Here is a 17,644-nt window from a genome sequence, read left to right as displayed (position 1 = left end):
ACTCCTGTTTGCTTAAGTACAGTGGAACCCCCAAGGGGACCATTTTAAGACTCCCCAATTTAAGACTCCCCAAATTCAGACTCCCCAATTTAAGACTCCCCAATTTAAGACTCCCCATTTTAAGACTCCCCATTTTAAGACTCCCCAATTTAAGACTCCCCAAATTCAGACTCCCCAAATTAAGACTCCCCAAATTAAGACTCCCCAAATTAAGACACCCCAAATTAAGACATCCCAATTTAAGACTCCCCAAATTAAGACTCCCCAATTTAAGACTCCCCAAATTAAGACTCCCCAATTTAAGACTCCCCAATTTAAGACTCCCTCAATTTTAAGACCCTGTTTACTCCCATGTTTAGTCTCCCTCCTTACTTAAAGACCCGATTTTCTCAGAATGTTTGAGGTCTTAAAGGGGGGGTTTGACTGTCCTCCATTCAGGTTTTGAGGAAAAATCATCACAGTTAGTTTGATGAATGAAAATGTAGTCCTGAAGAACTGACAGTAAAAATTTGTACCTAAACATTTTTAATCTGGGTCGGTCTGCTTTAAAACTGCTGTTGATGTAACTTGAACATGAACCTTCTTTGAAACTTCCTCCTTCAATGAGGCCAACAAAAATAAGATATATTCACAAAGAAACGAAAATCTTCAACTAAGTCAGGTAAAACTGACATTAGATTAATGTTTTGAGTACCGCTACAGTTCTATTTTCACTCATCCTTCAGGGATTAAAAGAACTATTAGTTACTTTCAGGACAGCTAATACATAATATGAAATAAATAAAGAGAATAAAAAAAAAATTAAAAAAAAATTAAATATTAAATATGGCTTCCCCCCAAAACGAAACCAATAATCAGTACATATAAGAATAACATGTACAGTTACATCTTTCTTTCTTTATTTGGTGTTTAACGTCGTTTTGAACCATTCAAGGTTATATCGCGACGGGGAAAGGGGGGAGATGGGATAGAGCCACTTGTTAATTGTTTCTTGTTCACAAAAGCACTAATAAAAAAATTGCTCCAGGGGCTTGCAACGTAGTACAATATATTACCTTACTGGGAGAATGCAAGTTTCCAGTACAAAGGACTTAACATTTCTTACATACTGCTTGACTAAAATCTTTACAAACATTGACTATATTCTGTACAAGAAACACTTAACAAGGCTAAAAGGAGAAACAGAATCCGTTAGTCGCCTCTTACGACATGCTGGGGAGCATCGGGTAAATTCTTTCTCGTCCCAACCAATATGGGACTCGATCCCCCTAACCCGCGGGGGGTATGTACAGTTACAACATGTACAGTTACAACATGTACAGTTACAACATGTACAGTTACAACATGTACAGTTACAACATGTACAGTTACAACATGTACAGTTACAACATGTACAGTTACAACATGTAACCGTAGAAACCCAAAACCAGATAGACTGCTTACGTTCCAAAATTCACAATCAAAAACAAGAATTCGATGTAGGTAAAAAAAACAAAAAACGTTATTGGAACGTTTAAGGATTGACAAAACAAAATGTTACATTTACAGCACGTCGACCCACTGGTCTTTTAAGCAGACATACAGACAAACACTAATGATACAAACCAATAGCACAAACCTGTCTACTTTAAAAGACAAAGACTACTGGGTTGACCTGCTATAAATGTAACGTTTTGTTTCGTCAATAATTTAGAGTTCCAATAACCCACAATTCTTGTTTTTTTGGCTCACGTAAGTGTAGCCTATGCGATGCTAACTTTTGTCTGTCTGTGCGTGCGTGCGTGCGTGCGTGCGTGCGTGCGTGCGTGCGTGTGTGATAGAAACTTTAACATTTCCGAGTCTATGTAAAGCTCGCATAAGAAGATTACGTCTCGGTCAAAAGTGTTTGACGTGTGTGAAGACGTCACATTATGACGTAAGAGGGTTAGACGTCAGGCGAAGGAATTACTGAAAGTCTCGATCATTGTTATTGTGAGCGGGCCGAGACTAGTTGGCAGATCTAGTGTCTCGCTTTCTTGCACAGTTTCACCTATGCTTACTGTGTGTGTGTGTGTGTGTGTGTGTGTGTGTGTGTGTGTGTGTGTGTGTGTATGTGTGTATGTGTGACGGAGTGATTGAGTTTGTGTTACTGTTTGTCGATTTCTTACGTGAGCCTTGAAGGCTTCGCCTCTTGTTTTATGATGTAAGTTGTAACCGTATAATATTAACACAACTACAACAAGAGCCATTGCATACAGACATGAAAGTTAAACCAGAGTTACAAGGAAGATTTACACAGTATTTTAACAAAGAGAAACAACAAGAATGGTCAGGAAAATAAATCAGTTTATCAAAATCCCACAACTCAAAAGTTAAAAGTGCATAATCCTTACTTCTCTGAATCAGTGAATGTACAAAAATCAGTTTATTAAAATCCCACAACTTCAAATCTTATGCATTCCTTTCTTCTCTGAATCAGTGAATGTAAGTTTTACTGGCACAAAAAATTGCCTTCCAGTACACCCCAACCCCCTCCTCAATCTTGTTTCCTGGTGATATATGAGTATAAAAATAGAATGAAATTTAAACTGAGAAATGATACATAAAAAACAGCACATTTAGGGCTTTTGAAAAATTGTCTGTACAGGAATATATAGAGACCAAACCGTACTTCAAGCTGAATGCGGAAAAACCTGATGATCAAATGTAGGCCACACAAAGCAAACTTTACAAGTTCAATCTCAGCACGGTATTTTACAATCCAGTACATGTATAGTGAGTATCAATTTACATAGTAGCACTGCATTGGGACTTATTTAAGGCAAGCGTCAAGTGAAAATACTTTTGGCTAAGGCATATAAGAGATAAAACTAACAATTCATTTTCACAATCATTCTCAACATACTTTGAGCTTGTTTTTTTTTTTTAATTTAACGTTCTTAATTCTTAGTATTTGATTAGTGCTCACATTTTCTTTCGATGCACTTCTAGATTCAGGTTTCAGATTACTGTGTTCTTCTTATCATTTATGGTCACATGCACAAAATCAGTTAACAGGCAAATATATAATTGTGCCAAGGCCCTCGATCCGATTCAAAGTACAATGGGCCATTCATTGTGTGCATGCATGACATGACCCAGCCCCAACACGCACAAACGCAAGCATGCATGCATGCACGCACGCACGCACGCACGCACGCACGCACACACACACACACACACACACACACACACACACACACACACACACACACAAACACAATCACTTAAAGCATAAATATATCAAGATTAAGTTACAGACTTTGTATGAGTCAGGGAATGTCATATACAAATTATTGTATCTACTGAGAAAAAAATTCTGTCAACAAGTTCATCAGAAATTGAAAAGTGATATCCAGAAAAAAATGTTTTAATCACACGAACAGTACTACTTGTAGGAAAATAAGGATGAATGTTTAAGTATTAAATGAATCTTCAAAATCAAATTACATTCATCCCCAGTTGTTTAATTCATTTGAAACAGTCACATTTTTTCAGAAAATGAAGAAATGGTCATCTCAGGTTTTAGCGACGAATTGTTACATTTAATGACATATTGTTTTACCAGAATCTCAGTACAAGATATGCATACACTCTGCTTTTTACATTTAATGACATATTGTTTTACCAGAATCTCAGTACAAGATATGCATACACTCTGCTTTTTGTTTTAATCCAAAAACAAATCGACTGCCAACATTCCAAAATTTTGAATAAAAAAACAAGAAAGGAATGATATCGTAACGATTAATTAAGTGGTCACAGACAAATGAACACTAATTTATTCATTTTTTAATTTTTTTTTTATAATAAGTGTTGGTCTGTCTGTTCACTTAAAAGACCGCAAGGTCGAAGATCAGTGACCGTAACGTTTTGTTTTGTCATAACTAAACGTTCCTATAACACACCTTTCTTTTTTGACTAAATGTTTTAACATAGAGGGGGGAATCGAGACGAGGGTCGTGGTGTGTGTGTGTGTGTGTGTGTGTCTGTCTGTGTGTGTGTGTGTGTAGAGCGATTCAGACTAAACTACTGGGCCGATCTTTATGAAATTTGACATGAGAGTTCCTGGGTATGATATCCCCGGACGTTTTTTTTCTTTTTTTCGATAAATACCTTTGATGACGTCATATCCGGCTTTTTGTAAAAGTTGAGGTGGCACTGTCACACCCTCATTTTTCAATTAAATTGATTGACATTTTGGCAAAGCAATCTTCGACGAAGGCCGGGGTTTGGTATTGCATTTCAGCTTGGTGGCTTAAAAACTAATGAGTGAGTTTGGTCATTAAAAATCGGAAACTTCGAATTAAAATTATTTGTTTATTGAACGATCCAAAAACAATTTCATCTTATTCTTCGTCATTTTCTGATTCCAAAAACATATACATATGTTATATTTGGATTAAAAACAAGCTCTGAAAATTAAAAATATAAAAATTATAATCAAAATTAAATTTCCGAAATCGTTTTAAAAACTATTTCATCTTATTCCTTGTCGGTTCCTGATTCCAAAAACATATAGATATGATATGTTTGGATGAAAAACACGCTCAGAAAGGTAAAACGAAGAGAGGTACAGTAAAGCACAGCGCAATTGCTACGGCGCCAAACAGGCTCATCACTTTCACTGCCTTTTGCACTAGCGGCGGACTACGTTCAGTTTCATTCTGTGAGTCCCACAGCTTGACTAAATGTAGTAATTTCGCCTTACGCGACTTGTTTTAAATTCTTTTTGTATTAATCAAGTTCAACAGCAGTTAGTACTTTTAACTATCAATGTCACATATAAAGCTCACGTCCCATCTAAGCAATAGCTGTAGCCTCTATAATGCAAAATTTCCTAGATAAATTTTCATTTAATTAATATACTTACCCGAATCACATTAGCATTGAGTCACCTGAGATGCTTATCACTGAAAAACGCTTACCCGGCTAAAAATTTTAAAGGGAAGCAACCCCATCACCAAAACGAAAGTGAAAGTAGCTTGGTAATGGGCCAGCACACTGGGAGTTACCTCCCATACGGGTGTGTGCCACGTCACTTCCTCTAGGAACACGTGCCTATTCTCATACGGCTTTAAAAATCTTAAAACCATACGCGGGGCAGGTGGGAGGGAATACAGTATGTGATTCGGGTAAGTATATTAATTAAATGAAAATTTATCTAGGAAATTTTGCATTAAATAACATATTCTTACTCCGAATCACATTAGCAGATAACATCAACAAGGCGGTGGGCTAGAAATGAATCAAAACTCACCATCAAGTTCTGGACAGGAACTGACCTGCTGCTATGAGAGCTGGAAGGCCTCTGGAGCCATCCTGTCGAAGAGCCGAGACGTCCCGAAGATAAAAGTTTAAGAAAACATCTTCAGAACGCCAAAACGCAATTGTCAGCACCTCCTCTAGACATCTGGAGCGCAGTACTGCCAGAGAGGATGCCCACGCCCTCATTTCATGGGCTCGGGCCGAGTCAAGTGGCAAGGAGGGCATGACCCCCCCCCCTCTTTGTGCGACTCCACTCATAAGCTTGCTTAATGAGCGAGGACACCCACCGGGCCAACGATACCTTCGACAAATCTTACTCGCGCCTAGAAAAGGGCGAGATAAACAGCAACTTCTGAGAACTAGACCGAAACGGCTGAGTCCGGGCTAAGTACAGACGAAGAGCCCTCACAGGGCAATTGACCGAATCAAGGTCATCCGGGGCCAACGCGCTGATCAGAGCCTTGACTCTAACCAGCGGAGAGGCCTGCCCCGGAGACTGATTCTTGGCCAGGAAATCGGGCCGGAAACGCAAAAATACGGAACCGTCCGACTAAAAGGAGATATCTCCAGGCTGACCCAACAGGGCGTGGACCTCGCTACCCCGTCGGGCCGTTGCCAACAAAAGAAGAACCAGCGCTTTGCGAGTGACATTGAACAGAATGGCCTCGCACAAAGGCTCAAAATCCGCAGAACGTAGGAATTCCAGGATTAAAAACAAGTCCCACTTGGGAGCGGGCAAACGAGCTTTCGCTTCCTTAAGAGCAGCCCTTTTAATGACTGCAGCTATAACGCCCCCGACTCGAACAGACCGACCGATCTGCTTAAGAGTCGCCGAGATAGCGAAGCGCCGGACCCTCAACGAGGAGCCTGAGGCGCCCTGCGAAGACATGAAAGAGAGGCGGTTGGCGACCTGAATAGAGCGCGGAGCCACCGAACTCACCCCTGTAGCTAAACACCAGGCAGTCCATGCCTTCCAGTGGGAAGCATAAACTGACGAGGTGGACGCTCTATGCGAGCGAGCCACCAAGTCCAGACGGATGGAAGCCATCAGGCAAAGTGGAGCAAATCTGAGCTTGGAGCTTGTGCACCCTTCTCTGAGAAGGCTGGACAGTCCACGCGACCGTGTCGAAAGACATCCCCAGATAAGTGAATGTCTGTGACGGGGTCAGCTCCGACTTTCCCTGGTTGATCGAGAACCCCAACAAGTTGGATTCTCGAAGAACCATCAGGGTATCTTGCGAACAGCCGCTCTGGGACTGGTTCATGATGAATCAGTCGTCCAGATAAGCCCGCAGGCGGATACCCTAGGACCTCACCAGTGCACAGACCTGTCTCACCACCATGGTGAAAATCCATGGTGCGAGGGACAGCCCGAAAGGGAGTGCGCAAAACTGGTAGATCTGATCTCCCCACCGGAAACAAAGCCATTTCCGGTCGGCCGGATGCATAAGAATGAAAGTATGCGTCCGTGAGATCGATCGAGGTCACCCAGTCTCCTGGGCGGAGAGAGTCTCGGACCGAGGCTGGCGTCTCCATCTTGTCTTTTATCTCACTCAAGAAAGTGTTGAGGAGAGATAAATCCAACACGGGACGCCGTCCTCCTGACGCTTTGGGAACAGCGAAAAGACGCCCTAAAATCCCAGGGAGCTATGGACCCGAACTCTCTCCACCGCGCCCTTCTGCTCCAGGGAGGCAATTTCCGACTGCAAGACGGAACATGCTTCCTGCGAGAAGATGGGCTTGAACCGCGGTGGCACTCGGGTAAGAGGCGCCTTTTCCTCCCGCCAGAGCAGGCGGAAGCCCGATCTCACCACTCCCACAATCCATTGGCTGTCTACTACCGACATCCAACGAGAAAGCGCACGGGAGGGGCCTCCCGCCATCACCAAGGTGGAAGGCGGGAGGGGGGTGAGATCGGGAGCGCTTCATTGGGGGTGTGGCTTACTCCCAGAGCCGCCACACCCCCTCCCCGAAGCCTTCCTCTTCTTCCCGCCACGAGCGACCGGCAGAGCCTGCCGCTTCTGAGCTGGCTTGAGGTTCGACAATGTCTGAGCCTGCTTTTGCTTAGAAGGCTTAGACTGTTTCACCCCCTGCAGAGTGAAGTCGAGGAACTGACTGTCCTTGTTCGACTGAATCTCCTTCTGTCTGGCATCCATTGCCAGAGAACAGAAGCGAGATTCCTCTGAGACCGGGGAGACTCTCAAGGTCTCCCTAGTAGCCAGCTCCGTGAACTGGGACTGCGAGAGGAAGAGATCCCTCCTACAGAGGACCGCTTGGGTGTACTGTAGAGAGGAAAGACGCAATTGTTCCTCATTGACCTTGGCCAAGGCGGTAAAAAAGCGCAGAGACATCGTCCGCATTTTGTTCTTCACTGAGAGTGAAAGGAACCAGCGAATCGATCAATGCCCGATACAGAGTCCGAACAAGAGTCTCCGCAACGGAGGACAGTTCGATCTGCCGACGTCCAACCTCCTCAGCAGAGAGGAGGGAAGCCTCAGAAACCGGCAGAACCAGATCAAGCTTGATCGGTTTAGCCAGAAGAGGCAGCAATTCCCGGGGAACCGGAAGGGTAGCCCTAGGGAGTGCAAAAGACGCCAGCCAGCTCTGGCTCTGAGTGGGCAAGCTAAGCTTCCTATTGCCCGTAGGCACAAAGGAAGAGGCTTGAGAAGCCGACGCCACCCACTGCTGAGCTGATTCCGGAACTGGACCAAAAGGAAGCAGTAACGGAACAGGCACTGGCCGCCACTCCCCGCATGTGCTGGACGAACCAGCGAATGCGAAAGTTGGTAAGCCACTGACGGAGACTCGGCGAACCGGAAGGAAGAAACATCTTCCTGTGCCGGCCGGAAGTCCGCCATGGCCGAAGGATCGAACGGAGCGGAAGAGTCCGCAGCCACCACCCCTTCGGGGAAAAAACGAGACGCTACTTCCGCCGCGATGTCAAGAACAGACTTGAGCTTCGACGGAAACACGCCCCGAGACTCCTCGTTGACCACTGATGGAGCATCAGAATAGTCACACATGGAACCATGACCAAAACCACCAGTTCCGGAAGCAGAAGCATGCCCTGGCAAACCGGAAACCGGAATGCCTGTGCACGAACATTATCCTGCAACCCAGAACCCTGTGAAGGGAAGGGTAGGCAGGACGACCATCCGTAAAAACCGGAGCTGGATGAGCTGACGTCACTCCCCCATCCGAGTGGCGTGATGCCTGCTCAAGCCTAGGCACTAAATGGCCGGAAGGCGTACGCTGGAAACCACCCTCTGATATCCGGAAGGAAGCACCAGAAGAGGAAGCAGCGTGTCCGGCCGAAACCGGAAGTGTAGTCGACGAAACCGCGCAATGCGGAAATGAAGGCTGCACTGGTTGACTTCGTGATCCGGAAGGACCGGAAGTCAGTGAAAACTCCATACTGCCGCAGCCGCCGTAGCGTGCCTGCGTGGACGGATCATCACCTCCGGCGAGTGCCGGTAGTGCAGCCGACAGAACCGCGCAATGCGGAAGGGAAGGCTGCACTGAAACCAAAAACACCAGTTCCGGAAGCAGAAGCATGCCCTGGCAAACCGGAAACCGGAAATGCCTGTGCACGAACATCATCCTGCAGCCCAGAACCTTGTGAAGGTAAAGGGTAGGCAGGACGACTATCCGGAAAAACCGGAGCTGGATGAGCTGACGTCACTCCCCCATCAGAGTGGAGTGATGCCTGCTCAAGCCTAGGCACTAAATGGCCAGAAGGCGTACGCTGGAATCCACCCATTGGTATCCGGAAGGAAGCACCAGAAGAGGAAGCAGCGTGTCCGGCCGAAACCGGAAGTGTAGCCGTCGGAAACCGCGCAATGCGGAAGTGAAGGCTGCACTGGTTGACTTCGTGATCCGGAAGGACCGGAAGTCAGTGAATACTCCATCCTGCCGCAGCCGCCGTAGCGTGCCTGCGTGGACGGATCATCACTTCCGGCGAGAGCCGGTAGTGTAGCCAACGGAACCGCGCAATGCGGAAACGAAGGCTGCACTGGTTGACTTCGCGATCCGGAAGGACCGGAAGTCAGTGAATACTCCATCCTGCCGCGACCGCCGTAGCGTGCCGGAGCGGACGGATCATCACTTCCGGCAAGTGCCGGAAATGCGGCAGCCGAAACCGACTGCCGCCGCTGTTCGATCAAATCCGGGGCCTCGTAGGTTATCGCCGGAAATGAAAGATCAGCATGGTATCGGTCGTGACCCGAAGCGAAAGAGCTGTCTCCCGAGAGAGAACGTCCAGGCGCCTCACGAGGGCTATCGGACCAGCTCTGCTTACCAGCCGCAGCTGAAGAGGGAGGACGCTGCTCCAAACCGGAAAAGGAAGGCAAAGACACGGAAGCCAACGCCCGGACGTCACTGCCAGATGCCGGAAACGCCAAACAACTGGCGACGGAACGCTGGAACTCTGCCTGCACCAAGCTGCGGATTTCCGGAACCAGTGTCTAAAACAGAAAGGAACCAATGCACCCTGTACAGGTGCTAAAAACGAGGACGAAGTCTCCGTAGTAGAGAACCGGAGCAGACGTAACAGTAGCGCTAGGCGCCGCAAAAGATAGCAGAAGTAGTAACAGCGCAAGGCGCCGAAATAGGTACAGACAACAAAGTGCTACGTTCTTGGTCTGTACAAGTAAAACTGCTTAAGAAGAAGCCTAAGGCTTAAATTTCCCCTTGGGGTCCGACTTGCCACAGCGCTTGTCTGCATCAGACATGCTGTCAAATCCATGTAAACAACACGAAAACATTTTACTGAACGTAAGTCTAAACGACTGAAAACTCAGTAAAAAACACACACTTTCGCGTCAACAAATTACGATAGCTACACTTGCCTAACAAAAACAGAGGCACGTAGAGCTACAAACAAAGTCACACGAGCTAGTAAACTAACTCACACAACAAAATGGCGAAACACGCAAGTAACTGACACACAAGTCAACAACACGTGGCAACGCGAAAAAATTTACTGACACGTAAGTCTAAACGACTGAAAACACAGTAAACACACACTCTTTCGCGTCGACAAAATACGATAGCTAAACTTGCCCCACAAAAACAGAGGCACGTAGAGCTACAAACAAAGTCACACGAGCCAGAAAACTAACTCACACAACAAAATGGCGAAACACGCAAGTCACTGACACGCCGGTCAACAACACGTGGCAACGCGAAAAAATTTACTGAAACGTAAGTCTAAACGACTGAAAACGCAGTAAACACACACACTTTCGCGTCAACAAAATACTATAGCTACACTTGCCCAACACAGAAAGGGGCACGCAGAGCTACGAGCAAAGTCATACGAGCTAGCTAACTAACTCACACAACAAAATGGCGAAACACGCAAGTCACTGACACACAAGTCCGCAAAAAACGGACAACGTACAGTAACGAAAACAGCGCAAACAACCAACAACAAACGGGAACGAGCTCACCAAACTGAAGGCAAGGCGAGCAGAAAAGCTGGGTAACGTGGCCGGCGGGTGTCACTCAAACACACAAGGTCAGCCACAGAGCGTCAAAAAGTGAACCGTCCTCTCCGAGGTGAAAAAGACGTATGAGAATAGGCACGTGTTCCTAGAGGAAGTGACGTGGCACACACCCGTATGGGAGGTAACTCCCAGTGTGCTGGCCCATTACCAAGCTACTTTCACTTTCGTTTTGGTGATGGGGTTGCTTCCCTTTAAAATTTTTAGCCGGGTAAGCGTTTTTCAGTGATAAGCATCTCAGGTGACTCAATGCTAATGTGATTCGGAGTAAGAATATGTTATTTAATGTAGAGAGGCGATCGCGACTGGGATGGAAAAAAGATATGACTGTACAGGTATATATAATAGACGACGTGGAGAAATAACTGGTGGGGTTTTCATTGGCTGTGGAAGATGAGCGGCAACCCTTCAAATCATCGAGGCAAACGTACACTTGCTGCTGATCAATGGGGACAAGCAATCAATGGCATAGCAGTAAATATTGAGCTCTTATACGTGCGTTTTCCCCCAAAATCAGTGTATGGCTGCCTGAATGGCGGGGTAAAAACGGTCATAAACGTAAAAACCCACTCATGCAAAAAATAAGAGTTAACCTGGGAGTTTCAGCCCATGATCGAAGAAGAAGAAGAAGTTAGGTGCGTTTTACAGAAGCAAAAGCCATGACTGAGACTTGCAAAAGATCTGGCCAGCTGTAACGCTGTGGGAGTGCTGGACATACATACCTCCCGCACTTGGCTGCATGCCGATTGGATCCATTCCTGTGGGGTATGGAGCACTCATTATGTTTATATTATGCATTTTCTCCTTTACTTTCATTTTCTCCTTTACTTTCTCCTTTTAACTTTCATTTTGTCCTTTATTTTCATTGTATCCTTTATTTCAATTGTATCCTTTACTTTCATTGTGTCCTTTACTTTCATTGTGTCCTTTACTTTCATTGTATCCTTTACTTTCATTTTATCCTTTACTTTCATTTTATCCTTTATTTTCATTTTATCCTTTACTTTCATTTTATCCTTTACTTTCATTTTATCCTTTATTTTCATTTTATCCTTTACTTTCATTTTATCCTTTACTTTCATTGTATCCTTTACTTTCATTTTATCCTTTATTTTCATTTTATCCTTTACTTTCATTTTATCCTTTATTTTCATTTTATCCTTTACTTTCATTTTATCCTTTACTTTCATTTTATCCTTTACTTTCATTGTATCCTTTACTTTCATTTTATCCTTTATTTTCATTGTATCCTTTACTTTCATTGTATCCTTTACTTTCATTTTATCCTTTACTTTCATTGTATCCTTTACTTTAATTGTATCCTTTACTTTCATTGTATCCTTTACTTTCATTTTATCCTTTATTTTCATTGTATCCTTTACTTTCATTGTGTCCTTTACTTTCATTGTGTCCTTTACTTTCATTGTGTCCTTTACTTTCATTTTATCCTTTACTTTAATTGTATCCTTTACTTTCATTGTGTCCTTTACTTTCATTTTATCCTTTACTTTCATTGTATCCTTTACTTTCATTTTATCCTTTACTTTCATTGTATCCTTTACTTTCATTGTATCCTTTACTTTCATTGTGTCCTTTACTTTCATTGTATCCTTTACTTTCATTTTATCCTTTACTTTCATTTTATCCTTTACTTTCATTTTATCCTTTATTTTCATTGTATCCTTTACTTTCATTGTATCCTTTACTTTCATTGTGTCCTTTACTTTCATTTTATCCTTTACTTTCATTGTGTCCTTTACTTTCATTGTATCCTTTACTTTCATTGTGTCCTTTACTTTCATTGTATCCTTTACTTTCATTTTATCCTTTACTTTCATTGTGTCCTTTACTTTCATTGTAACCTTTACTTTCATTTTATCCTTTATTTTCATTGTATCCTTTACTTTCATTGTATCCTTTACTTTCATTTTATCCTTTACTTTCATTGTATCCTTTACTTTCATTGTATCCTTTACTTTCATTTTATCCTTTACTTTCATTGTATCCTTTACTTTCATTGTATCCTTTACTTTCATTTTATCCTTTACTTTCATTGTATCCTTTACTTTCATTGTATCCTTTACTTTCATTGTATCCTTTACTTTCATTGTATCCTTTACTTTCATTTTATCCTTTACTTTCATTTTATCCTTTACTTTCATTGTATCCTTTACTTTCATTGTATCCTTTACTTTCATTGTATCCTTTACTTTCATTTTATCCTTTATTTTCATTTTATCCTTTACTTTCATTTTATCCTTTACTTTCTCCTTTTAACTTTCATTTTATCCTTTACTTTCATTTCATCCTTTACTTTCATTTTATCCTTTACTTTCATTTTATCCTTTACTTTCTCCTTTACTTTCATTGTATCCTTTACTTTCATTTTATCCTTTACTTTCATTTTATCCTTTACTTTCATTTTATCCTTTATTTTCATTGTATCCTTTACTTTCATTGTGTCCTTTACTTTCATTGTGTCCTTTACTTTAATTGTATCCTTTATTTTCATTGTATCCTTTACTTTCATTTTATCCTTTACTTTCATTTTATCCTTTACTTTCATTGCATCCTTTACTTTCATTTTATCTTTTACTTTTCAACACTATGTTCCGGAGAGTTTACTATCGACCTTCCCCAAGGTCACTTTCCACCACTGATATATTAGCAGCCATGCTTCTTTGCCTCAATGTTTTCAAGGGGTAAAACTCTTCCATGTCCTAAAAATGCCCCGACAGTTATTCACAGAATGTGTCTATTACATTAACACATTTAAAGTCAATCACCGGTATCCAGCAGCTACAGACAAATACACACTCCATGAACAGAGAAAAATTGATACAGTCAGATGCAGACACTTGCAATTAAAGATCCAAACCTTGCATTACAACTGGTGAAAATTGACCTGCAAAGAAATTCAACATTCCGACTCAAATAGCGATTATGACCTTTCAAATCAGCGTGTCAAAAACAAACAGACAGAATGGATACTCGATCTCTCTATCTCTCTATCTCTCACACACACACACACCCACAGACACACACACACACACACACACACACACACACACACACACACTCACACACACACAAACACACGCACACACTGACACAAACAGACAACCTCTACAAACAACCTGAATGAACACTCAGGGCAGAATGAGGGTCATTGTGGGTGTACAGTCTGAACAACTGGGATATGTGTCAGAAGAAACACCTCACAAATGTTGAATATAAATGTGCGCTTTATAGTCCGAAAAGTAGGTAAATCTTTCTTTTTCCTTTTCCTTTTCATTACTTTATTGTCCCATCGCTGGGAAATTCGGGTCACTTCCTCCCAGTGGAAAGCTAGCAGCAACAGAGCCGCGCTACCCAGGTGTTTGTACATGTGTGTTTTAGGTGTAATCAGCCACCTGCACTGCAGAATGCCCGAGGTCTTTTACGTGCCACTTTGTTGACACGGGGATGGAACATGGATAGCGTCTTTGAGTCTGCACATAAAATGGACACGTGTCCGTCTCGGCCCTGTTCGAACCTGTGAACCGCAGATCACAAATCCAGTGCGCTACCATTTACTGAGCTATTTGGCCCCCTAGATCTCAGCTGAATGTGACGTGGCAGCGCTCGACATACAGAATGATGCACTCCAGTCCATCACTACCGGAATGAATAACCATGTCTTAGGCGCAGCAAAGTTTTAGTCAAAATCTGCTAAGCTGACAACATTGCAGCGTTTGACAATTTAATGACTGTACAGTGGAACCTGCCTTTGCGACCACCTCTCAAATTTAAGCCACCACCTGCCCACAACGACCACTCCAAAGTATCCCATGTGACTTTTTCTTCTTTACATTTCACTTTCTATAGCGACAATAACCGTCTTGAACAACCTCTTTAGGTCTCTTGGGTGGTCGTTATAGACGGGTTCGACTGTACATACTTCCAGCCACAAGTATTTCAGGCATGAGATCGCGGAATTGTAAAATAGTAATGCCCCACGCAATACCCGAGGAATTCTTTTTGCAAAAAGAATGTGCAAAATTGTGCAATCTGGGGAACTCAAAAATAATCTGTGGAGCTTCAAAATGTGGGAACTTAGCCCATTCTCATGCCTGTTGCAGAAGGAACTGACATGACTATAGCAATCAACAAATCTGCTGAGCTAACGCTCTGGCAGTGCGGGCGTACATACCTCCAGCGGTTGGCTGCATGGAGATTGGCTGGCCTCCTGTGGGGTATGGAGCACTCATAATGATTCGATGACTGCTGCGTTAATTACCTGAAAAGTTGGGAAAAATAAATATGGTGAAAATTGAAGTAAAACTTATTACAACATTAGAGCAGAAGTTTTCGAGAGAACAGTGGAAGGTACGTATGTCAATGGCATGTATAAAAGACAATTTCAGATGTGAAACTAGAAAATGTTAATTCAACTAAAGGAGTATACACCAACGCCAGTTATCTGGATGCAGCAACGTATCTCATCAGATTCAGACTCAGACATGACATGTAATACTTTCACAATTGCAACCTTTTTTCCACAACACACTAATTAGTGATAGTTATCCTTGTTGTTATCAGTGCAGCTTCCCCTAGGCTGGGGTGAATTGAGGATTCTAATACAGGAGGAAATGAGTTACGGTAATCAGTGTTTGTGTTTACAGGAAATTTCCGGTATTTCACTGGGTATTTTATTTCAAAATATCGGAAATGAAATTGCCAACTGGTCTGTAATTTTGGTTTTTATTCGATTTGACCGTTTTCCCCAACCAAATAGAGTGATCACTGTGTTAATAAGTTTGACAAGTTGCTCTTACGCCCTTTTTTGTAAGATCTGTTTTGCCTGTTCTAGGTAAAGTTGAACCTGCCCTGGCGACCACTTCTAGCTCGTCAACAACAACCTGCCCTGGTGACCACTTCTAGCTCGTCAACAACAACCTGCCCTGGCGACCACTTCTAGCTCGTCTGAACAACAACCTGCCCTGGCGACCACTTCTAGCTCGTCAACAACAACCTGCCCTGGTGACCACTTCTAGCTCGTCAACAACAACCTGCCCTGGCGACCACTTCTAGCTCGTCTGAACAACAACCTGCCCAGCTGGCGACCATTTCTAGTTCGTCAACAACCTGCCCTGGCGACCACTTCTAGCTCGTCAACAACCTGCCCTGGTGACCACTTCTAGCTCGTCAACAACAACCTGCCCACAATGACCATCCAAAAAGATCCTAACGACAGTTTTCCCCCTATGTACTTCACCTTTCCATAGCACCCACATGTCTATGATGGCCACTTTTGGTCAGTCTATTGGGAGCTCGGTCATCACAGACAGATTGACTGTAATATTAGATTGCAGAAACCCTGTAGCAGGATCATTTAGGTTAAATCAAGATCCTGATACTAACGCAACAAGGCAAATATATAGGCTGAATTTTATGTTCACCATCTCAACCTCTTGTTTAACACGCACGCACGCACGCACGCATGCACGCACGCATGACACACACACACTTTCTTTCTTTTCTTTCTTTATTTGGTGTTTAACGTCGTTTTCAACCATTCAAGGTTATATCGCGACGGGGAAAGGGGGGAGATGGGATAGGGGAAAGGGGGGAGATGGGATAGAGCCACTTGTTAATTGTTTCCTGTCACAAAAGCACTAATAAAACAAGAAGGGCAAAGCCCATATGACTCACATGCTTTACACATTTTTCCTACCAAAATACATGTGACCTTGACCCAAGGTCAAGGTCATCCAAGGTCATGCAACACAAAGCTGTTAATTCAAGACATAGGAAGTACAATGGTGCTTATTGGCTCTTTCTACCATGAGATATGGTCACTTTTAGTGGTTCACTACCTTATTTTGGTCACATTTCATAAGGGTCAAAGTGACCTTGACCTTGATCATATGTGACCAAATGTGTCTCATGATGAAAGCATAACATGTGCCCCACATAATTTTTAAGTTTGAAACAGTTATCTTCCATAGTTCAGGGTCAAGGTCACTTCAAAATATGTATACAATCCAACTTTGAAGAGCTCCTGTGACCTTGACCTTGAAGCAAGGTAAACCAAACTGGTATCAAAAGATGGGGCTTACTTTGCCCTATATATCATATATAGGTGAGGTATTCAATCTCAAAAACTTCAGAGAAAATGGGAAAAATGTGAAAAATAGCTGTTTTTTCGGCAACATTTATGGCCCCTGCGACCTTGACCTTGAAGCAAGGTCAAGATGCTAAGTATGTTTTTTGGGGCCTTGTCATCATACACCATCTTGCCAAATTTGGTACTGATAGACTGAATAGTATCCAAGAAATATCCAACGTTAAAGTTTTCCGGACGGACGGACGGACGGACGGACGGACGACTCGGGTGAGTACATAGACTCACTTTTGCTTCGCATGTGAGTCAAAAATTGCTCCAGGGGCTTACAACGTAGTACAATATATGACCTAACTGGGAGAATGCAAGTTTCCAGTACAAAGGACTTAACATTTCTTACATACTGCTTGACTAAAATCTTTACAAACATTGACTATATTCTGTACAAGAAACACAACATCTAGACTTTTTGCAATCGCGTTGGCAGTTTCTCCCTTTGTGTGTCTGTTCACAACATTCACTCGATTTTCGAGAGTTAAATATTTTCTTTTCTTTGTAGACGCCATGTCGATCTCCACTGCTCTTCTGTCCAAAGACTGTCTATTCTGACTGAATTGAACGGTGTGTGTTGGTCACGTGAGTTTGTTTTCTCGATGCTTGGTTTGTGATGTTTACTCAGCCCACCCAACCATCACACCTCTCAGCGGTTAATTAGTGCCTTTGCTTACGCAAGACGGTTATAACTGGT

General features: G+C 43.1%; 2 protein-coding genes across 5 annotated transcripts in view; both read right to left on the bottom strand.

Annotated features, from left to right (window-relative positions):
* LOC138945757 (phospholipid scramblase 1-like) overlaps nucleotides 1-17,644 on the bottom strand; it is a 52,476-nt gene that overhangs the window by 22,828 nt on the left and 12,004 nt on the right. For 2 of the 4 annotated variants that reach the window (XM_070317260.1, XM_070317259.1), the window contains exons 2-3: nucleotides 14,983-15,069; nucleotides 11,513-11,548 (exon numbers count right to left, since the gene is read on the bottom strand). In XM_070317260.1, coding sequence (XP_070173361.1) covers nucleotides 11,513-11,548; nucleotides 14,983-15,040 — 94 coding nt within the window. In that variant the 5' untranslated portion in view covers nucleotides 15,041-15,069. Of the gene's footprint in view, nucleotides 1-11,512; nucleotides 11,549-13,668; nucleotides 13,696-14,982; nucleotides 15,070-17,644 lie in introns of all 4 variants that reach the window. The other 2 variants (XM_070317261.1, XM_070317263.1) reach the window with 2 other exon arrangements.
* LOC138946147 (RNA-binding protein FUS-like) lies at nucleotides 12,324-13,465 on the bottom strand. Its single transcript, XM_070317655.1, is given in 2 exon segments — nucleotides 12,324-12,855; nucleotides 13,416-13,465. Coding segments are annotated over 2 exon segments (582 nt in total).

Source organism: Littorina saxatilis, linkage group LG13 (assembly GCF_037325665.1).
Source record: "Littorina saxatilis isolate snail1 linkage group LG13, US_GU_Lsax_2.0, whole genome shotgun sequence".
In the NCBI taxonomy this organism is placed as follows: domain Eukaryota; kingdom Metazoa; phylum Mollusca; class Gastropoda; order Littorinimorpha; family Littorinidae; genus Littorina; species Littorina saxatilis.
This window is presented reverse-complemented; position numbering and strand designations above follow the sequence as displayed.